The sequence below is a fragment of the Labeo rohita genome, chromosome 10, assembly GCF_022985175.1.
Source record: "Labeo rohita strain BAU-BD-2019 chromosome 10, IGBB_LRoh.1.0, whole genome shotgun sequence".
In the NCBI taxonomy this organism is placed as follows: Eukaryota; Metazoa; Chordata; class Actinopteri; order Cypriniformes; family Cyprinidae; genus Labeo; species Labeo rohita.
Window position 1 is genome coordinate 24,920,713 of NC_066878.1, and position 23,711 is coordinate 24,944,423.

Consider the following 23,711-nt stretch of genomic DNA (forward strand, 5'->3'; position numbering starts at 1 on the left):
ATTTCATAATAAATTCAGTAAATTAGTTTTTAGTTTTAGTCAATTTTAGTACTTAAAATATAAATATTATATTAGAAAAAATTATGTCTTCATTTTACTTTAGCAAAATTATTTTTAATACTTTTAGTTTTAGTAAAAGGTACCTTAAGCTTTTCAGTTTAAGTTTTTTTTTAATATTTAATATTTTTATATTTATTTCAGTTATTTGTCAAGATAACTTTTATAATTTTTAAGTTTTTGGGTTTAAGTTTTTCACCTAAAATGTAAATTTTTTTGTCAGCATTATATAAATTAAGGAAAATAAAAAGATTTATTTTTAATGTCAGCTTTATAACAGTTAAGTATTTATTGTTAATTTAAATTTAATTTAATTTTAGTCTAGGTTTTTTTTTTTTTTTTAATATTGATGAGAAATTTTATTTGAATATATCTTTGTATGAAATTCATAAGAACATATAATCAAAGAATTACCAGTATTAACTCTATTGGAATGAAGGGAGTGTAATTTAACTAATGACTGCTTGAAAACATTCCAAATTTATGATACCTATGTATTTATTTCTAACAAAATAACATTTTGTTTATCAGTAGACGCACATATTCATGTTCATCAACAAAATCCAGTCCAAAAGTGTGTGGGATATAGGAGAAAAGGCCAAATATATGTTACACAAAAGTTTTTTGACACTAATATAACTACATAGATCATTTCACAGAAAGTATTTTTGACACTAATGTAGCTCCATACACACCTGGGTCAAAAATGACCCGCACATTTTAAATGCTTATATCTCTTAAAAAATAATAGGAAAAAATCTGGAAAAAATAAATGATGTGTATTTCAAAGGTCTTAAAGCACATGCAAAGTTTCTTTCCATTACTAACAAATATGCATTTTTTAAAAATGTTTATGCATCTCTTCTGCGTTCTGAGGGTTAGGCTTTGATGCTGATCGGTCAGACTGCGGCAGGATTATTCTGCGCTCGTTTGTTTGCAGAAACGTGAGTTCAGACGGAGCCGAAGCGCGGCAGAGACTGCGCGAGTGTGACGGGCTGGTGGACGCTCTGCTGCACGCGCTCTATTCCGCTGTCGCCAAGAGGGACATAAATAACAAAGTAAGAATTTAAATAGAAATCCAGGCCACGGCACACCTGCACATGAGCTGATCACCTCACATTTCACCCCGACAAACATGGGGAAAAACTATTTTTCACTTAAAAATAAACCTGATTATTATTATTATTATTATGAATAATTTAAAATTATAAATTATTTAAAAATATTTTATTTTATTTAAATTAAACTAAATAATAATAATTAATAGTAGTAGTAGTATTTTTTTCAAAAGTAATATATATATATGTAGTTTTTATATTATATGATGCTTTATGATGCTCTGTCTCTCTTGCAGTGTGTTTTAATCATATTTGTGCATTTATTTATTTATTTATTTTCTGGATTTAAATGCTTTCTTTCAGTCTTACAGCTGTGTTTCTTTTGTGTTTTTGCAGTCGGTGGAGAACTGCGTCTGTATCTTGCGTAATCTGTCGTATCACGTGCACAAGGAGGTCCCTGGAGCCGAGAAATTTCACATCCAAGCAGCCAATCACAGCGTGAAATCAGGGGGACACCATAAGAAGAAGGACGAGCCGGACTGTTTTGGAGGACGAACGACCAAAGGTCAGACACTCACTGAAATATTATCATAACAGCACTCACAAATACAGCAGTAAAATAGTGCACTAGCATTTAGTGGTCTCTTCTACTCAGCAAAGCTGCATTTAATTAATCAAAAATATAGTAAAAATTGTGAAATATTATTACAGTGTAAAACAGCTGTTTTCTATGTGAATATCTGTTAAAATATAATTTATTTCTGTGATCAAAGCTGAATTTTGAGCATCATTACTCCAGTCTTCAGTGTCACATGATCCTTCACAAATCATTCTAATATTTGATTTGCTGCTCAACAAACATTTCTGATTATTATCAATGTTGAAAACAGTTGTGCTGCACAATATTTTTGTGGAAACTGTCATATATTTTTTATTTTTCAGGATTCACCGATGAATAGAAAGTTCAAAAGAACCATATTTATTTGAAATACAAATCTACTGTAACATTATAAATGTCTTTACTGTCACTTTTGATCCATTTAATGTGCCCTTGCTGAATAAATGTAGTAATTTCTAATTTCTAATTTATTTCAAAAGTACATCTTATTGAACCCAATCATGTAGGCATCATCCAGCTTAAACAATGGTAGAAACATGCTAGCAACATTCTAACAACTTGATAATCATGCTGGCAACATGATAAACACTTGCTAATCATGCTAGAAACATGTTAGCAACTTGCTAATTGTTAGAAACATGCTAGCAACATGCTTACAACTTGTTAATCATGCTAGAAACATGCTAGCAACTTGCAGATCATGGTAGAAACATGCTAGAGACATGCTAGCAACATACCAACAATGTGGTAAACATGCTAGAAACATGCTAGCAACTTGCTAATCATACTAGAGACTGTACTGCCTTCAAAACATTCAAACTTTATCCTTTTAAAACTACCTCAAACTATTTTAGACTGAAAACCATCAAACTTAAAACTTTTTTTCTTTAAACTTCTTAAACTTTTTGAACTTTTTCAAACTTTCTGGTCCGGCTTTTTCAAGCCAAGTTAAAGTTTTTCTTGACAAACTTTTTTTATCTAGTTTTAGTATCGTATTTCAATATGTTTTTTTTAGTAAAATTTTGAATTAGTTTTTATTTGAAATGTTCAGCTTTCATGTTAATTTTAGTTAAAATTTTAGTCATTTTGTTTTTATTAGTTTTTGTTGTTTTTAAGTGTCTATAATTTTTTTTTTTTTTTATCATTTTTTAAATCATTTTTATTTAGTGTAGTATTATTTGTGACCCTGGAGCACAAAAACAAAAAGTCTTAGGTATCACGGGTTTATTTGTAGCAATAGCCAAGAAAACACTGTGGGTCAAAATGATCAATTTTCTTTTATGCATAAAATCATTAGGATATTAAAGATCATGTTCCATGAAGATATTTTGTAAATTTCCTACTGTAAATATATCAAAACTTAACTTTTGATTAGTGATATGCATTGCTAAGAACTTCATTTGGACAAATTTAAAGGTGATTTTCTCAATATTTTAATTTTTTTCACACCCTCAGATTCCAGATTTTCAAACAGTTGTATCTCGGAAAGCTTATTTATTCAGCTTTCAGTTGATGTATAAATCTCAATTTTAAAGGGGTCATCGGATGCTAAGCTCACTTTTACATGTTGTTTGAACATTAATGTGTGTTGTCAGTGTATGTACAAATCTACCCTATAATGATAAAAATCCATGCAGTGGTTTTTAATTAATCTGTAAAAATAATATCCCCTTTTTCAAATCGAGCCGTTCTCAGATGCCTGTCGTTGTGCCGTCACACCCACAGAGGACACTCCCACCATAGTTGATTGACATGAGCGTCTTACCTCAGATCAGCTGTCACAGTCCAGTAAGTTTCCTTGTTTCGATGCTGGAGCAGGGATGTAAATTAGACAAGAATATCTCCGATTGAGCGATTGAGGTGTTGTGTTGCTGGATGTAATAATGAACATAGTGGTCGTCATTTACTCCCGACATCTGAGCCGCTGAAGATGCAGTGGATTACGTTTGTTTGTGAAGGGAATGCACCTCCCGATCTACATATATCCGTCTATGTTCACACAAATCATTATGATCCAGCTTCACTTACAGCAGAAGTGAGTATAAGCGTTTTTATTATGAATCTTTGCGATCGCCTTTCCTTATAACGTGGTAGTTAGCAAGTTTAGCGGCTAAACGTGGCTAAAGTAAACAAGATCATCATTCCACAGAGAGAAGAGAGGGGCGGGGCGAGCAGAGCTCATTTGCATTTAAAGGAACAACCCCTTAGAATGAGATGATTTTTGCAGAGCTGATTTTGTCAAGGTAAAAAGGGTGTTGTTTTACAAAACCACTGAGAATTTTTAATCAAAGTATATTATAGATTTTCATTAAGACCCTAAAGAATCATATCAACTTGTGGAAAATGGGCATCCCATGACCCCTTTAAAACAATTGACCCTTATGACTGGTTTTGTGGTCCAGGGTCACATTTAGTATAATATTTATTTTGTTATTTTAGTACTTTAAATTAAACTAAATGAAAATAAGAAATGTTGCATTTGCAACTAGCTGAAATAAAATAAAATCTTAAAATCGTATTGTAATTTATAAATTAGAAATTAATACTTTTATTCATCAAGCATGCATTAAATAGATCAAAAGTGACAGTAAAGACATTTATAATGTTACAAAAGATTTCTATTTTAAATTGTAAAAAAAATTAAAGAAATGTATTTTTTAATGTATTTTATTTCAAGTAACAAAATTGTTGTATGGTTTTAGTTAACTATAATAACCCTGGTAACGCCACATTGTTTTGTGTTTCTATTAGTGCACATTAAATCATCACAGTAATGAAACGCAGCCTGCAGTCATGCTCAGACAATCCTAGTTCTCACTGTGACGGCTGTAGGTTGTAATGCGAGTGTGTGTGTTTTGTGTTTCATGGCCGCGCCGCTGGTTTCTCTGCAGAAGAATGGTTCCATCAGTGTAAGTGTTTTAATTCAGCTTCCCACGCACCGCCCACCGCCGTCCCACACTCATGTACTCGTTCACACACACAGCGCTTGTTGTTCGACGCGCCGCTGATGTGTGCGCCGTGTCTCCTCAGGCAAACGACACGGAGCCGGAGAGAAGAAGAGCGGCGGTGTGGATCTGTCCAAGAGGAGTCTGCCCATGAAAGGTTCGAGTGCGTTTGTGTTCGGCCACGTTTCATTTGAAATCTACATCTGAAACCTGAGAAACACTGCAGGCAAAACACAAACACAAGCCTCTGTCTGGTGCCGTATCCCACAGCTCCACCAAACCGACCCGTTTGATGGTGCTATTAAATTCATATCATTGTTTATTTAGGTATTTATTATTTTTATTGTTTATTATATATTATATTTATTTTAGAAATTGATTTTTATAAATAAATGTATTTATTTTATTTATTTTAAATTATATATTTTTATTTTTATGTCAGCGTTATATCCATTTTTTAATACTTTTAGTAATTTTAGCACTATTTTCTTTATTTCAGTTATTTTTCAAGATAACGTTTATAATTTTTAAGTTTTTCATCTAAAATTTATATTTTATATCAGCTTTATATAAATTAAGGAAAATAATATTTAGTTTTAGTAAGTTTAGTACTTCACCTTAATGTATTTCACTTGTTTGCCAAAGCAACATTTCTGAGTTTTAGCTTTTTAAGTTTACGCTTTTCATCTATTTATATTTAATGTCTGCTTTATAACAGTTAACGAAAATTAGATTTTAATTTTAATTTAATTTATTTTCAGTGTAGTCATTTCATAATAAATTTAGTAAATTAGTTTTAGTCAGTTTTAGTGTTTAAAATATAAATATTTTGTTGAAAAAAATTGTCTTCATTTTACTTTTTTATTTTTAATACTTTTAGTTTTAGTTAGTTTTGTACTTCAGTCTATTTTACCTATTTTACCTTTTAAAGTTTTTTTTTGAAATATTTAAATATTTATTTTATTTTAGTGATTTTTAAAGATAACTTATATTTTTCATGTTTTTCATCTAAAATGTATATTCTATGTCAGCTTTATATAAATTAAGGAAAATAATATTTAGTTTTAGTAAGTTTAGTACTTTGCTTTAATGTATTTCACTTATTTGCCAAAGCAACATTTCTAATTTTCAGCTTTTTAAGTTTACGCTTTTCATCTACTATTTATATTTAATGTCAGCTTTATAACAGTTAAGGAAAATAATTTTTAATTTATTAAGTTTAGCACTTCATCTTATTTTATTTCACTTAGTTCCCATGATAACATTGCTAATTTTTATGTTTTTTAAGTTAAAATTTTATCATCTAATATTTATAATTTACGTCAGCTTTTAACAGCCCTGCAGTTCACTGATTGTTGTAAAGATAATAACTGGCATCTATGTTTGACAGAAGTGAATATATTCATAAATGTTCAGGCATTGTATTCATAACACATCATCTCTCTAACACTGATTTCAATCAGCTGTGGATCAGACGAGACTCTGTTTTCACACACAGCCGCTGTCTTCATCTGCATGTTTATAGTAAATATATGAAAATGCATGAATTATTTAAAACAACACTGGCTGTAAACACCATAAGAACGGTCGCTTCCTTAGTTTTGCTCGTTATTTCCTCATCCTCACTTGTGGAGCAACAGCAGATGAGGAGAGATGAACTAAATAAATGTGTGTGTGTGTGTGTGATGCTGCAGATAATATTAATAATGTTTATGCGCGTGGACAGCTTTGATTTCTGTCGATGTGTTTTATGTCAGGTGTTGGTGAAGCGTCGTATGAAGCGTTACAGTAATAATCGTCATGAATGTGTCGGTGTGGCGTCGAATCTGGAGCTGTGAGAACGAACCGCATGAAAGAGCGGATCACTGTGTGCTTAAAGACGAGACGATTGTAATTCATGTAACTGGGTCACCAAGTCTGAGAATGACAATATCAGCAAAGCTTACTGGGGTTTTACCCTCCTACATAAAAAAGTCCAATTCACACCAAAATCATACTCAAAAATGTAAGAAATTAATGAGAATGACATTTTCCCACATTATAGTAAAGCAAGTAGTGGCATATTATAATGTATTTATACATCAGGTAAGTATTTGTATATATATCTCATAATTTGATCAGATTTTTTTTTTTTACACAAATCCAGTAAAAATTACAGTCGTACAGTAATTTTTGAGAATCATTATTGAGGATAATTATATAAAAAATATATACAAAATTAAAATAAATTAATTACAGTAATGAGAACTTTGGGTAAATGTGCTTAATTCTCAAAAAAAAATAATAATAAAAATAAATAAATAAATAAATAATATATATATATATATATTTTTTTTAGGGCTGTCAAATGATAAATCACAATTATTAACATACAAAATAAAAATTTGAGTTTGCCTAACATATGTGTGTGTACTGTGTGTAATTATTATGTATATATAAATACACACAAATTAATTTATATATTTAAGAGAAATGTTATGTATGTACAAAATATTTTTATTTATATATAATAAAAATTATAATAAATACATATACTTGTAAATATTTCTTAAATATATACAGGAATGTGTTTACATTCATATACAAAATAATTACACACACTTATATTAGGCAAACTCAAACTTTTTTTATGCGATTAATCGCGATTAATATGTTTTATATAATTTTTTTCTATACATTTTTGGTGTAAAATGTACATTGGTATCATGAGGTCTAATAAGAAGATAATTGTAATTTTCTTAAAAAAGTAAAAGATTAAAGCTAATGCAATACAGTAACAATAACTTGGAGTGAATGTATTTAATTTTTATAAACAAATAATGGTTATACTAATGATTTTAGGGTTTAAAAAATTATTACAAATTAAAAGCAGTGCATTATAGTAAAAAGGACTTAAAATGCTAAATGTGTTTAGTTGTTATAAAAATAATGCAATGTAATGCAAAAACAAATAATCCTAAAATGTTTTGTGTTTTTTTTTATTTTTTATTTTTTAATTTCCTGCAATATATAATTTGTATTTTGTTTTATATGAGGTGTAAGGTGAAATTTGAATTTTCATGGTTATCATACGGTCTAATGAGAATCATCATTGAGGATATAAAAAAAATAAATAAAAAATAAAAATAATGAATACGGTAATAAGAACTTGAGGAAAGTGTGATTAATTGTTATAAAAATAATGCAGTGCAATGGGATAGTTCAACCAAAAATGACAATTCTGTCATTAATTACTCACCCTCATGTCGTTCCAAACCAGTAAGACCATCGTCCATCTTTGGAACACAAATTAAGATATTTTTGATGAAATCCGAGAGCTTTCTGACCCTCCATAGACAGCAAGGGTCCTGCCATGTTCAAAGTCCAGTAATGACTGAATTTTTAACAGTCCTAAAAATAGTCCTAAAAATTTTTATTCCATAAGTATTTTTTTCCTCTTGATTTTGGGGTGAAATGTGAGTTTTCATGGGTTTAAGATGCAGCATGTTTCTCAGTATGAGCTGCACATGTTTATTTGAGGAGGATGGTCTGATGATCTGCTAGAAGGGGGATCGTTAGATGTGTGTTTGACTCCCTGATGTGAATGAGGAATCACTGCAGTAATGGAGAGAGGAGCTGTTAGTATGACAGACACGTTCTGTTGTATGAAATCCCTAAAGCCTCACGTGATCGTCTCTGCTTTTTAGTCTGGATCAGATTTTCTGAATCCCGTTTGACTCTAGAGGATCAGTTACAGAATCGTGAATCTTTTGGTTCAGGTGTGACTGTAGATTCATTATTCAGTGTTGTTTACTATCTCCAGCATCACCAGTACTAGTGCTCAGAGTGATCTGAACAAACCTCTGACATTAAATATTCAACTTCAGTGTGTAGCTCGGCCTGCAGCGCTCAAGAAAACCTCTCAGAACAACAGTGAAAGCCTGTCAACCAGCGCTCATGTGTCCTTAAAATAATGCAGAACTCTAGTTCTTACAGGATTTGGTCTTTTACGTCACACTTTCCCATTTCACATGTATTTTAGATGATTGCATGAAGTGTCTCATGCATGATTCATGCTAATGGGTCTGTTTCTGCAGGCCTGGAGCTTCTGTACCAGCCGGAGGTGGTTCGACTCTACCTGTCGCTCCTCAAGCTGAGCCAGAACCACAACACGCTGGAGGCGGCAGCCGGAGCCCTGCAGAACCTGTCAGCCGGACACTGGGCCGTAAGTCACACCAGACACTGAGCAGCTGACCGTCTGTAACTGACCATCCACAACTGACTGTTTGTGACTGACCATCCAGGACTGTTCATCTGTGATTGACCATCTGTGACTCACCGACTGCGGTGATTATCTGCGCCTGTAACAAACCATTTGCGACTGACTGTCTGCGGGTGTCTATCTGTAACTGACCATCTGCATTTGACCATCTGTAACTGATCATCTGAGACTGACCGTCTGTAACTAACCATCTACGACTGACCACTGACTGTCTGCGGCAGACCGTCTGCAACTGTCTGCAACTGACCATCTGTGACTTACCATCTGTAACTGACTGTCTGCGATTGTCTGCAACTGACTGCAGCTGACCGGCTGTAACTGATTATCTGTGATAGACCATCTGTAATAAACCCTTTGTGACTGACCGTCTGCGGCTGTCTGTCTGTAACTGACCATCTGCATTTGACCATCTGTAACTGATCATCTGCGACTGGCCGTCTATACTAATCATCTACGACTGACCACTGACTGTCTGCAACTGAACGTCTGTGACTAAGTGTCTGTTACTAACAGTCTTTAACTGTCTGTAGCAACTGACCATCTGCGACTTTGTGTATCTGACTGACCATCTGTTACTGACTGATTGTAACTGACTGTCTGTGACACTGTAACTGAACGTCTGTGGCTGACCATCTGCAATTGACAGTCTGTAACTGATCATCTGCGGCTGACTGTCTGTAGGAACTGACCGTCTGTGTGTCTAACTGTGTGTAACTGACTGTATGTGACTGTCTGCAACTGACTGTCTCCGGCTGACTGTCTGCAACTGTCTGTAACTGACCGTGTGTAACTGACTGTCTGTAGCGACTGACTGTCTGTGACTGACTGTGTGTAACTGACCATCTGTGCCTGTCTGCGTCTAACCGTGTTTAACTGACTGTCTGTAGCCACTGACTGTCTACAACTGACTGTGTAACTGACCTTCTGTGACTGTCTGCGACTGACTGTCTGCAACTGTCTGTAACTGACCATCTGCAACTAACCGTCTGTGACTGTCTGTAACTGACTGTCTGTAGTGACTGACCATCTGCGACTGACTGTGTGTAACTGACCATCTGTGACTGTCTGCAGCTGACTGTCTGCAACTGTCTGTAGCTAGCCATCTGCATCCGACCATCTGCAGCTGACCACCTGTGACTGTCTGCGACTGGCCGTGTGTAGCTGACTGACTGTAGCGACTGACTGTATGTAACTGACCATCTGTGACTGTCTGCGACTGGCCGTGTGTAACTGACTGTCTGTAGCGACTGACCATCTGTGACTGACTGTGTGTAACTGACCTTCTGTGACTGTCTGCGACTGACTGTCTGTGGCTGACCTTCTGCAACTGCCTGTAGCGACTGACCATCTGCGACTGACTGTGTGTAACTGACCGTCTGTGACTGTCTGCGCCTGACTGTCTGTGGCTGACCGTATGCAACTGTCTGTAGCTGGCCATCTGCATCTGACCATCTGCAGACTGTCTGTAACTGACCATGTGTAACTGACTGTCTGTAGCGACTGTGTGTAACTAACCGTCTGTGACTGTCTGCGATTGACCGTGTGTAACTGATTGTCTGTGGCGACTGACTGCGACTGACTGTGTAACTGTCTGTGACTGTCTGTAACTGACCGTGTGTAACTGACTGTCTGTAGCGACTGTGTAACTGACCGTCTGTGACTGTCTGCGACTGACCGTGTGTAACTGACTGTCTGTAGCGACTGTGTGTAACTGACTGTCTGTGACTGTCTGTAACTGACCCTGTGTAACTGTCTGTAGCAACTGGCTGTCTGCGACTGACTGTGTGTAGCTGGCCGTCTGTGACTGTCTGCGACTGTCTGTCTGTGGCTGACAGTCTGCAACTGTCTTTAGCTGGCCATCTGCATCTGACCATCTGCAGCTGACTGTCTGTGACTGTCTGTAACTGACCATGTGTGACTGTCTGTAGTGACTGTCTGCGACTGTGTGTATCTGACCGTCTGTGACTGTCTGCGACTGACTGTCTGCAACTGTCTGTAACTGACCAACTGACCGTGTGTAACTGACCGTCTGCGACTGTGTGTAATTGTCTGTAGCGACTGACCATCTGCGACTGACTGTGTGTAACTGACCGTCTGTGACTGTCTGTAACTGACTGTCTGTGGCTGACCATCTACAACTGACTGTAGCTGGCCATCTGCATCTGACCGTCTATGACTGTCTGCAACTGACCACCTGTGACTGGTCATCTGTGTCTGTCTGTAACTGACCATCTGCAACTGACAGTCTGCAACTGCCCATCTACGACTGTGTCCAACTGAACGTCTGCGACTGACAGTCTTCAACTGACCATCTGCAACATTTAAAACCAGAACTAAGATAACTTGTAGTGTGACTGAGCAAGTTTTACTTTTCAGACTAACAAGTGAAACTGTCTGTTCAAAACACAAACTTTAAATTACATTACAGATCAGTAAAGCATGAATCTAAGCCTCTTAATTAAACGTCTTCTTCGTTTTTCTCAGTGGTCCAATTATATCCGAGCGACGGTGCGTAAGGAGAAGGGTCTGCCAGTTCTGGTGGAGCTGCTGCACTCGGACGCTGATAAAGTGGTGCGAGCGATCGCCATCGCGCTCAGAAACCTCGCCATCGACCACAAGAACAAAGATCTCATTGGTAAGATCCAGAGCAGCAGCTTCACTCTGACCTTCTCCATGTGATGCTGAGGCTGACGGTCTCTCTGCTGCCCGCTCAGGGAGTTACGCCATGAGGGATCTGGTCAGTAACCTGCCCTGTGGCCAGCAGCGACCTGCCAAAAACCTGGAGGGAGACACGGTGGTGGCCGTCCTGAACACCATTCTAGAGATCGTCTCTGAGAACCTGGAGAATGCCAGATTTCTCATTCAGGGACAGGGAATCCAGAAGCTCGTTTCAATCAACAGAACCAGGTGACGACCTGGAAACACATAGTGACCACTCAGAAAACCTTAGCAGTGCCACAGCAACATGGTAAAATCCACTCTGAGCACATTAGCAACCCCATAGTGACAACACACTCATTTGTCCTGAATAAATGTAAAGCTGCAGTTGTTCATTGGTCTGATCAGGATGCTTTCTGTTTTGTTGATCTGTGAATGTGTCAGCCAATCTGTCCGCGAGACCAAAGCCGCGTCACACATCTTGCAGACCGTTTGGGCCTATAAGGATCTGCGAAACACGCTGTGTAAGGCCGGCTGGAACAAAACGCACTTCAAGGTAACAGCAGTTAAAGAGGGACGGATCGATGAGTGTTTCACAGCCGTACTTATGAAATGAATTTCAGAAAGCGCTGTGCTAATGATGAATATCGATCGTGCGTTTCAGCCAGCCGTCTCCGGCCTGCCCAAAAAACAGAAGAATGCCAAACAGGGGAACGATGACATCACACTGCCCTTAATGGAGAAAAACCAAGGTCACTGATTCCTGCCGTTTGAATGCGGCTGCATTAATGAGAATGACAGAAGTGCTGTGCCTTCAACAACCTCGTTATGCAAGCTTTACTGTGTTAGAATTAAGTGTGTGTGTGCTTGTGTGTGTTAAGCACTAATGCAGTGATGTGTGTGTGTGTCTGTTTTATGCACTAATGCAATGATGTGTGTTTTGTGCAATAATGCAGTTGTGTGTGTGTGTGTGTGTGTGTGTATTTATGTTTAATGCACTAATATAGTGGGGGGTGGGTATGTGTGTGTTTAATGCACTGATGCAGTGATGTGCGTGTGCTTTATACACTAATGCAATAATGCAGTCGTGTGTGTATATGTGTGTATTTAAGTTTAATGCAGTAATGTTGTGGTGTGTGTGTGTTTTATGCACTAATGCAGTGTTGTGTGTGTGTGTTTTGTACAGTAATGCAATGATGTGTGTGTGTGTGTGTGTGTGTGTTTTAAGCACTAATGCAGCGGTGTGTGTGCATGCATATGTTTTATGCACTAATGCAGTCGTGTGTGTGTGTGTGTGTTACGCTCTAATGCAGTGATGTGTGTATGTTATGTTTTATGCACTAATGCAACTGTGTGTGTGCGTGTGTTTAATGCACTAATGCATTGTGTGTGTATGTGTATTTGTTTTTTAAGCACTAATGCAGCTGTGTGTGTGTGCGTGCATGTGTGTATGTTTAATGCACTAATGCAGTGGTGTGTGTATTTGTGTGTGTGTTTTATGCACTAATGCAGCACTGTGTGTGCGTGTATATGTGCATGTGTTTAATGCACTAATGCAACGGTGTGTGCGTATGTGTGTTTGTGTTTTAAGCACTAATGCAGTAATTGTGTGTGTTTTATGCTCTAATGCAGTGATGTGTGTATGTTGTGTTTAATGCACTAATGCATTGTGTGTGTATGTGTATTTGTTTTTTAAGCACTAATGCAGCTGTGTGTGTGTGTGTGTGTGCGTGCATTGTTTGTGTGTTTAATGCACTAATGCAGTGGTGTGTGTGTATTTGTGTGTGTTTTATGCACTAATGCAGTAATGTGTGTGTGTACTTGTTTTTGCTACGTTGTGGGGACCAAATGTCCCCGCAAGAATAGTAAAACCTGAAATTTTTGACATTGTGGGGACCGGCTTGAGGTCCCCATGGGTACAAAAGCTTATAAATCATACAGAATGAGATTTTTTGAGAAAGTAAAAATGCAGAAAGTTTTCTGTAAGGGTTAGGTTTAGGGGTAGGGTTAGGGTAAGGGGATAGAAAATACAGTGTGGACAGTATAAAAACCATTGCGCCTATGGAGAGTCCCCACAAAGATAATAAACCAGACGTGTGTGTGTGTGTGTTTTAAGCACGAATGCAGCGGTGTGTGCGTGCATATGTTTTATGCACTAATGCAGTCGTGTGTGTGTGTGTTTTAAGTACTAATGCAGTAATTGTGTGTGTGCGTGTTACGCTCTAATGCAGTGATGTGTGTATGTTGTGTTTTATGCACTAATGTGGTGATGTGTGTTGCTGTTTCTGCTGCAGATGGATACTGCACCGTTGATCAGGCAGAGCGAGCAGCAGACGCTCCATGTCACATGATTGAACGAGAAACTTTTCAGGTCATTGATCATCATGTTAGAGTCATTTCTGTTCAACTATTTATTCATGTAAAATGTATTCATACAGAATCATTAAAAACAACTCAATTTGATCAAAGTGCTTTACAATAATAATTCAGTATCTAAAATAAAAGAAATCATCATATAAAAGATTACACTTTCTGTGGCTGCTCAAATGCCAAGGAAATGAAATAAGGATTTGATGAAAATTAGAATTTGGTAGATGAGTTTCTTCATTAGATTTGTGGAAATGTGTCATTCCATCACTTGCTCACCAACTGATCCTCTGCAGCGAATGGGTGCCGTCAGAATGAGAGTCCAAACAGCTGATAAAAACATAAAATAATCCACAAGTAATCCACACCACTCCAGTCCATCAGTTCACATCTTGAGAAGACAAAAGCTAAAACAAATCCATCATTAAGACATTTTTAACTAAACTACAAGTCTATAATCCATAATAACGCTTCCTCCAGTGAAAAAGTGGTCTGGTCTGAATCTGGAGAGAAATCTGCCAAAACAGCTCTGAACAAATATGTGGCTGGATTTTGATGTGAGAAACAACAGGAAATATGCTTTTTCACTGTAGAAGGTGTTGTTATGCATTATGGAATCAACAGTTTCAAGTTTTTGTTTTCTTAGAAACATGCGACTTGTCTAGTTATGATGTTAACTGGTGGACTGGAGCGGTGTGGATTATTGTGATGTTTTTATCAGCTGTTTGGACTCTCACTTTGACGGCACCCATTCACTACAGTGGATTTATTGGTGAGCAAGTGATGGAATGACACATTTCTACAAATCTGATGAACAAACAAACTCAAATACATCCTGGATGATCTGAGGATGAGGACATTTACAGCAACTTTTAATGACTTTATGATGTCGAATGTGTTTCAGGGTGTGAATGATAAGAGGCATTTCATCAGGACCAGCAGGCCGGCGGTTGGTTTAGTGGAGCGAACGCCGCAGCCGCTGGACTCGTGGGTCTGATCCGGCTCACGGTAAACCACATGATCACACACTCATCACTTAAGCTTCTTTTCGTTTGTCAGTGAAACCATAAACGGCAGTTGCTGGTTTGTGTCTTTGTGTCATCTTATACAAATGTAATGAAATATTGACTTGAACCCTTGATTTGTTTTCATAGGTTGGAGATCCACTTTCAAGACCTGCATTTAGACTGACATTATCAGCCTTCAGCACAATTCACCACAGAATCAAACAAGAGAAATCCAACATATCATAGCTGTTCATGTCCACACCGATGACCCGTGCTAAAGAGAGCTGGAGGAATCGTGTCCGATCCGTCTGAAAGTGGAATTTGACTCTTTGCTGCTTTGGCAATCTTCACTGTTAAACTCAAGATTCATAATGATGTGACGAGTCATTTATTGATTGTTTAACATCTGATTATACATCATATTATGATCTTGTGTTGTTTCTATTGCTTATTTTTTGTCTCTAAATTGTATAATAGTGTTTCAATCACAGATCATTTCAGTTCTATATCTAAACTTTTATGCATAAAATAAATAATTAAGAATATTCATAGGTTATTGGAACTGGAAAAACAGAAATTGTACTTATAGCCTATATCAGAGAATATATCAGAGATTTTAATGCATTCATACTAAATTTGTTTCATAACATCAGTGATTTAATGGCTTGAAAAATAAACATCAGAGTTTTATCTCTTCTTAATAAATCTATTTCGTCATGCATCTAACAGAAAATAAATAAAATTAAATAAAACGTGTTCTTGCTTCGTGGCAAATTTCATGTCGCAAGCTAAATGATTCGCTCGTCTGTTTGCATTCGAATGTTTTGAGCGATTCGAAAGAAAAGAGTCGATTCAAACGATCCGAGTGAGAAGCGTTTTTTGAAACTGCATCGCATCGGTTACAGAATCACTGCAGCTTCAGATGCTGATCAGCAGAAATGAGAGAAAATCATCGATCACAGATGGAGAACAACAAAACCAACGCGAAGAGAAACACAACAGGTGTGTGAGACTCATAATTCATTCACATTCACTTTTAACGTTTGGAAACTATAGTTCATCTGCTTTTGTAAGTCACTTTTCTTTTTAAAGTGTTAAAGATGTTTTAAAGACAATATAGGAACATGGAAATTAATTTGTTTCCTGCTAGCTAAATTTCACATACTCTAAACCTTCCTTTTTTTAATTCAAAGTTGGTCTAGACAAGTATGGAAACTATCCACAGCTCTGTTCATCCTAAAGCAGTGAGAACTGTAATTCTATATTTATCCTTTAAAAGGTAAAAAAAAAACTGGTTACTGTAGTTAAACCATGGTAACCACAAATTAACCATGGTTTTGCTACACAAAGCTTATTTAACCATGGTATTTGTAGTGGTTATACAAAAAAGGTTACTACACTTACTACAATAAAACCATATAGTTTCTTTATTTCTTTTTATAACTGTACTGCTTCAATGGTTTGATGTTTTATACCGTTTAATGAAAAAAAATAATGGGAGAAAACATTTCTGATTCGCGATTCGCGCTCCGAAATCCCGATCGATCCAAATGATTCGCGATTCGCGCTCCGAAATCCCGATCGATCTGAATCAAATGATTCGCGATTCGCGCTCCGAAATCCCGATCGATCTGAATCAAATGATTCGCGATTCGCACTCCGAAATCCCGATCGATCTGAATCAAATGATTCGCGATTCGCGCTCCGAAATCCCGATCGATCTGAATCAAAAGATTCGCGATCAGCGCTCCGAAATCCCAATCGATCTGAATCAAATGATTCGCGATCAGCGCTCCGAAGTTCAGATCGATCTGAATCAAATGATTCGCGATTCGCACTCCGAAATCCCGATCGATCTGAATCAAAAGATTCGCGATTCGCGCTCCGATATCCCGATCGATCCAAATGATTCGCGATTCGCGCTCCGAAATCCCGATCGATCTGAATCAAATGATTCGCGATCAGCGCTCCGAAATCCCGATCGATCTGAATCAAATGATTCGCGATCAGCGCTCCGAAGTTCAGATCGATCTGAATCAAATGATTCGCGATTCGCGCTCCGAAATCCCGATCGATCTGAATCAAATGATTCGCGATTCGCACTCCGAAATCCCGATCGATCTGAATCAAATGATTCGCGATTCGCACTCCGATATCCCGATCGATCTGAATGATTCGCGATTCGCGCTCCGAAATCCCGATCGATCTGAATCAAATGATTCGCGATTCGCACTCCCAAATCCCGATCGATCCAAATGATTCGCGATTCGCGCTCCGAAATCCCGATCGATCTGAATCAAATGATTCGCGATTCGCGCTCCGAAATCCCGATCGATCTGAATCAAACGATTGAACTGAACTGAATGATCGGAGTCATGAGTTTGAATCAATTGGAGCGGTTCCAGCGTAATTGACTCACTCAGTTGAATCGGTTTGTCTGTTCTTCCGCTTTTCGCGTGTTCAGTCATGTTTACACCACACTGTCTGTACTACTACTGGATTAGCTCGCTAGTTTTAAGACATTCATCTTAATAAGCGAAAAAGGGTCGATCTTTGCAAATAAAATATCCATATTTCCATTCCAAAGATAACCCCTGGTGACAAAAAAAACTATTTGAAATAGTTTGAGCTGCAGTTCAGTTGCTGACAGTTCAGTAGAAATCAGTTGAAATCATCCAGTCACCTCACACCATTCAACACAATCTGACATTTATCAGTGTGTATTGTAATAAATATATTAGAAACTATTGTTGTATCTGATTTTTACTCCACACATGTAAATTACAACAACAGTGGTTACATAGCCTACAGATATGTTTAATTGTTTGATCAAAACGAAAGTGGTAAAATAAGACTGGTAACGGCACTAATAACTTTTATGAGCACTGAATTAGATTTTAAAAGGTGTTTTTTTTAATTATTTCCAGCTATGTTGTTCGGTGCTTCAGAGGGTCCATCCACATCCATGAGCTCCTCTGATGTTCAGTCATCAGCTGCTGATGAACCAGAGCAGGAATCTGCTGCTCCACGAACTCATCGCCGAAACAAGAGCATCAGCGCAGCTCACCCCGCAATCTACTTAAACACCCGCTCTCACAAACTGCTCAGGAGAGCCGTACGCATTTGGAAGATGCCGATTCCCATAATGAACTTCACGGGATCTTTGAAGCCGAAGCCCAAGAACTTCCAAGAGCGTCTGAAGCGAGTGGAAATGCTTCGGAATCGACCTGAAGACTCGAATAGTCCGAAGCCGATGACTCGCTCCGTCAGAGACCAGCAGCTGTGCAGCTCCGGGACAGACTCCTCTCCATCACCCTCCAGCACCTCCTTACAGTCCCACCGCAACCTCCGCACACGGACGGTCCACGTGCACCGCAGCCGCCGATACAGGAAACAGCTACAGCTCTACCGGATGCTGTCCAACAACAAGAGACGCAGACAGAGCCATGAGAAACCAAACAGGCTGGAGGTCAGTGACAGGCTCAATTATATGAGCTGGAAAGTGATGTTCACTTCTAAATAAGTGAATGTCCTTCATTAGTATCTACGGAGCCCTTAAGGAGACATGATGGTGATGGGAGAAAAAATTATATTTGAATGCTTTTGCATTCACTCTCAAAACTTTACAATCATGTGCAAGAAATTTTGTTTGCAAAATTTTTGGCATTCTTTTGCATGGCCCAGAAAACTCTGATTTAGTTTACAATTTGTGTTCTATCATAAAACTTTTGCCTTACGGTTAACACATTAACACATTTTATTTATCTTTTTGTCTTCACTCCTAAATCTTGCATACCACCCAGAAACTTTGCAAAACATTGCTTTAGTTTAGAATGCAATTGCGTTTTTTTACAAAATGATTGCGTTGCATTCTCTCACAAAACATTTGCGTCTGCTCTTAATACATTTGCATTCTCCCGAGAAACATTGCGTTCTCTTGCAAAACATTCACGTTCACTCCTAAAACGTTTGTGTTCCCACAAAAAAACGTGGCGTTCGCTTGCAAACGTTTCCCCAATAAACTTTGCGCTCTCTTGCAAAAGCACTGGAATAAAGGTTTTTCTACCACCTCATATTATTCCCATCACTAAAATTATGCAAGCAATGTTTATTTTTTATTTAACTTTTATTTTTTTACAGGTATGACAGGGTCTATGGAAGCCCGTTTCCGCCACTGAATAAAAAATAAAAAAGGTAATTGCGACTTTTTATCTCACATATCTGACTTTTTTTCTCAGAATTGCATGATACAAACTCAGAATTCTGATTTTTTGTCTCGGAATAGTGAGATATAAACTCACAATTGTGAGTTATGAAGTCAGAATTGCGAGAAACACAGTTACAAGAAATAAAGTCAGAATTGCGAGATAAAAACTCATCTAAATTGTGAGTTATAAAGTCCAATTTTGAGGGGGAAAAAAGTTTATATTTATATTTTATAAAAGTTTATATTTCACAATTCTGACGTAATAACTTGCAATTGCGTGTTAACTCGCAATTCTGAGAAAAAGTCAGAAGACTTTATTTCTCAAAATTGCAAGTTTATGTCTTGAATTTCTGACTATAACTCACAATTGCAAGTTTATATCATGCAATTCTGACATCATTTTTCAGAATTGCGAGTTTATATCTCGTAATTCTGACTTTATAACATGCAAGTGCTAGTTTATATCACGCAATTCTGAGAAAAAAGTCAGAATTGTCAGTTTTTATTTTGCAATTCTGACTTTATTACTTTATTACAAGAATATTACTTGCAATTGTGAGTTTATATCTCATAATCATGAGTTTGTGTCATTCAATTCTGAGGAAAAAGGCAGAAGTGCAAGATGTAAACTCACAACTGAGAGAAAGAAATATCAGAATTGTCAGATAAAGTCGCAAACTACCTTTTTTATTTTTATTCAGTGGCAGAAACGGGCTTCCATAAGGGTCCACTTACAACATACTATATGGTCGCACATGCGCTTCGAGTTTGTTTTGCACTAATCAGTTGTTCCACAAGGTGGCAGCACTGGCCCGGGCCATTGTTTCCCAACAGAAAAGTAAACTAAAGAGAAGGAACAACAGCAACAAAATAGCAGAGACTGAAACAACAGACGCCCATATTGACAAGCGCTCGTGTGAGCGTGTTATGAGAGAGCTGCAACTTTCTTTTACAAGAGTACAAATTTATTTTTTATTACTTGTAAGTTCTGGAGAAAAATAGCACATGAAGGTCCCTAGAGCGCCTGCATTCATGCACGATATCAAATGTAGAATACTTTGAAGAGCTACTTATTCGACTGTATACTTTGGACTTAGGGCCTCCATAACTTTCTGAAGCTCTTCGCTTTATTTTGACATTGTAGCGTCCAAATATTTTTAGTGGTCACTACATTATGTCCTGCTTTATCAGTGTTTTCCAGTGTTGCTTTCTTCATCTGCCTCACCCCAGTACTGCCTGCATGCTCCCTCTGCTGCTTCTACTGTCACTTCCTGTTTGGCAGTATATAAGGACTCACCATGTGCTTGCATGTTGCGAAGTATTGCCAGTTAAACCTGCCTTACCGAGCGTTGTAAACTTTACTCTGTTGGATTACCTGTTGCTGTTTTGCTTTGTTTATGGATTTCTGAGTTTACGGATCACCCCTGTTTGGATTGTTTGCTTGTGTGGACTGATTACAAGGTTTGACCTATTTCTGCCTCTGACCATCGCTCTCTGGATTACCCCCATTGTTACGTTTGTTATACTGGACTGTTTCTCTCGTTATCTGACCCACTGCCTGCTTTTACTCACTGCCTGCTTGGATTACGGTTCATTGTGTATGTTTGCTGTTGTTTTAATAAACATCCGCTTTTGGATTCCACCTCTGCGTCTTCGTTACAGAATACTTCGCCTACCAAGAATCCAGCGGAAACGTTCAGCCAACATGAACCCAACAGTATCTCGTCTCCTCTGCCTTCGTCAAGGGGACAAGGCTATAGAGGAGTATGTAGAGGAATTTTGTGGACTGTGTTACCTTGTTGATTTTAATGACGTGGCACTGAAGGACATTTTTCGGGTGGGTTTAAACGATCCCATTCGTTCATGGCTACCTGGGGGAAAGATTCATTGGTCACTAGAGAAATATATTGATCATGCCCTACTCCTAAGCGGATCATCATACACTGTTGGGATTGCGGACGAGGGACCCCGCAATCCCGCAGTAACCACCACACCACAGCCTGTTCAAGCCACATCCACCAAGCCAAAGCCTGTTCACGTCATGCCTGCAAAGCCAAAGCCTGCTCACGCCATGCCTGCCGCTCCAGGGCCTGCTCACGCCATGCCTGCCGCTCCAGGGCCTGCTCACGCCATGCCTGCCGCTCCAGGGCCTCCACGCCATGCCTGCCGCTCCAGGGCCTGCTCACGCCATGCCTGCCGCCAGGGCCTGCTCACGCCATTCCTGCCCGTCCGGAGTCTGCACCTGTCATGGCTACCCTCCTACAACCAGCTCACAAGATGGCTGCTATCTCCAAGCCAGTTCACAAGATGGCCGCCGTCCCAGAGCCAGTCCACAAGATGGCCGCCTTCCCAGAGCCAATCCACAAGATGGCCGCCTTCCCCAAGCCAGTTCACAAGATGGCTGCCATCCCAGAGCCACTCCACAAGATAATCACTGTCTCCAAGCCACGCCTCATGATGGCACACGTACTGGACTCACCCCTAATGGCTGTATGGGCAGCTAAAATGACAGCTACTGTTCCTGCAGAACCAAGTCAAGCTGCAGAACCAAATCAAGCTACAGTTGCAGCTCCAAGGTCAAGTCAAGCTCCAAGGTCAAGTCAAGCTCCAAGGTCAAGTCAAGCTACAGCTGCTGCTCAAGGGTCAAAAGCTCAAGGGTCAAAAGCCGAGTCCAGTCGAGTTCCAGGGTCAAGTCAAGTTTCCAAGTCCAGTCAGGCTCCCAAGTCAAGTCCAGTTCCAGGGTCAAGGTCAAGTCAAGCAACAGAGTACAAGTCAGAGTCAAGCTACAGAGTCCGGCCAAGTCAGAGTCCGGCCAAGCTTCAGAGTCCGGCCAAGCTTCAGAGTCCGGCCAAGCTTCAAGTCAGAGTCGGCCAAGTCAGAGTCCGGCCAAGCAACAGAGTCCGGCCAAGTCAGAGTCAAGCCAACAGAGTCAAGCAACAGAGTCAAGCAACAGAGTCAAGTCAAGCAACAGTCAAGTCAAGCAACAGAGTCAAGTCAAGCAACAGAGTCAAGTCAAGCAACAGAGTCAAGTCAAGCAACAGAGTCAAGTCAAGCAACAGAGTCAAGTCAAGCAACAGAGTCAAGTCAAGCAAGTCAGAGTCAAGTCAAGCAACAGAGTCCAAGCAACAGAGTCAAGTCAAGCAAAGCTGTTGTTCTCCATGAGTCAAGTCAAGACACAGTTGTTCCCCATGAATCAAGCCAAGTCACAGCCGTTGTTCCCCATGAGTCAAGCCAAGATACAGCTGTTCTCACGAGTCAAGCCACAGTTCTCACGAGTCAAGCCACAGCTGTTCCCACGAGTCAAGCCAAGTCACAGCTGTTCCCCACGAGTCAAGCCAAGTCACAGCTGTTCCCCACGAGTCAAGCCAAGTCACAGCTGTTCCCCACGAGTCAAGCCAAGTCACAGCTGTTCCCCACGAGTCAAGCCAAGTCACAGCTGTTCCCCACGAGTCAGCCAAGTCACAGCTGTTCCCCACAGTCAAGCCAAGTCACAGCTGTTCCCCACACGCCAAGTCAAGCCAAGTCACAGCTGTTCCCCACGAGTCAAGCCAAGCCAAGTCACATGCTGTTCCTGAGTCAAGCCATGTTGTTCCTGAGTCAAGCCATGTTGTTCCTGAGTCAAGCCATGTTGTTCCTGAGTCAAGCCATGTTGTTCCTGAGTCAAGCCATGTTGTTCCTGAGTCAAGCCATGTTGTTCCTGAGTCAAGCCATGTTGTTCCTGAGTCAAGCCATGTTGTTCCTGAGTCAAGCCAGCCATGTTGTTCCTGAGTCAAGCCATGTTGTTCCTGAGTCAAGCCAGGTTACAGCAGATCTTCACAAGCCAAGTCAAATTGCTGCTGTCTTCCCTGAGCTAAGCCACGCCACGGTTGTTCTTCATGAGCCAAGTCAAGTTGCTGCTATTGTCCCTGAGCCAAGTCAAGTCACAGTTGACCTTCACAAGCCAAGTCAAGTCACAGCTGGACTGCACGAGCCAGGTCAAGTCACCGCTGTTCTCCCAAGTCAAGTCAAGTCCTGAGGCCACGGCAGGCCTCCCTGAGTCAAGTCCGGCCACGGCAGGCCTCCCTAACTCAAGGCAAAAAGCTATTATCCTACCAAATCCTCATCTGGTCCCCTATAACATTTCTGACCCAAGCCACGCAGAGCCCACGCTCCCAAGCCACGCAGAGCCCACGCTCCCAAGCCACGCAGAGCCCACGCTCCCAAGCCACGCAGAGCCCACGCTCCCAAGCCACGCAGAGCCCACGCTCCCAAGCCACGCAGAGCCCACGCTCCCAAGCCACGCAGAGCCCACGCTCCCAAGCCACGCAGAGCCCACGCTCCCAAGCCACGCAGAGCCCACGCTCCCAAGCCACGCAGAGCCCACATTCACAAGCCACAAGCCCATAACATCAGCACCCACAAGGTCAACAGACACCCCACTAGCTACTGTGCTGCCTGTAGGTAGCCATCCTCAGTATGTGGGCAGCATACTGTGCTCCAGAGGCCTCTTCTGTCCAAAAGTCTGCTCCCGAGGCCTCACCGGTCCACGAGTC

At 39.5% G+C, this 23,711-nt stretch overlaps 2 protein-coding genes across 3 annotated transcripts in view; both read left to right on the forward strand.

Moving 5' to 3' along the window:
- arvcfa (ARVCF delta catenin family member a) overlaps nt 1-15,662 on the forward strand; it is a 33,871-nt gene extending 18,209 nt beyond the window's left edge. Inside the window, exons 6-17 of the mRNA XM_051120392.1 lie at nt 998-1,115; nt 1,512-1,680; nt 4,626-4,643; nt 4,765-4,836; nt 8,756-8,883; nt 11,425-11,575; nt 11,655-11,847; nt 12,043-12,154; nt 12,263-12,350; nt 13,893-13,969; nt 14,870-14,973; nt 15,120-15,662. Coding sequence (XP_050976349.1) covers nt 998-1,115; nt 1,512-1,680; nt 4,626-4,643; nt 4,765-4,836; nt 8,756-8,883; nt 11,425-11,575; nt 11,655-11,847; nt 12,043-12,154; nt 12,263-12,350; nt 13,893-13,969; nt 14,870-14,962 — 1,219 coding nt within the window. The 3' untranslated portion in view covers nt 14,963-14,973; nt 15,120-15,662. The remainder of the gene's footprint in view (nt 1-997; nt 1,116-1,511; nt 1,681-4,625; nt 4,644-4,764; nt 4,837-8,755; nt 8,884-11,424; nt 11,576-11,654; nt 11,848-12,042; nt 12,155-12,262; nt 12,351-13,892; nt 13,970-14,869; nt 14,974-15,119) is intronic.
- Nucleotides 15,663-22,770: 7,108 nt separating this feature from the next.
- On the forward strand, nt 22,771-23,604 carry LOC127172326 (coiled-coil domain-containing protein 8-like). Of its 2 annotated transcripts, XM_051121585.1 has the most exons (3): nt 22,771-22,911; nt 22,979-23,128; nt 23,196-23,604. In XM_051121585.1, exons 2-3 carry the CDS (start codon nt 23,055-23,057, stop codon nt 23,563-23,565), a joined length of 444 nt encoding a protein of 147 aa, XP_050977542.1. In that variant the 5' UTR covers nt 22,771-22,911; nt 22,979-23,054; the 3' UTR covers nt 23,566-23,604. The 2 variants fall into 2 exon arrangements, with proteins under 2 accessions (XP_050977542.1, XP_050977543.1); XM_051121586.1 differs by lacking the exon at nt 22,771-22,911 and having other exon boundaries at nt 22,955-23,128.
- The last annotated feature ends 107 nt before the right edge of the window (nt 23,605-23,711 follow it).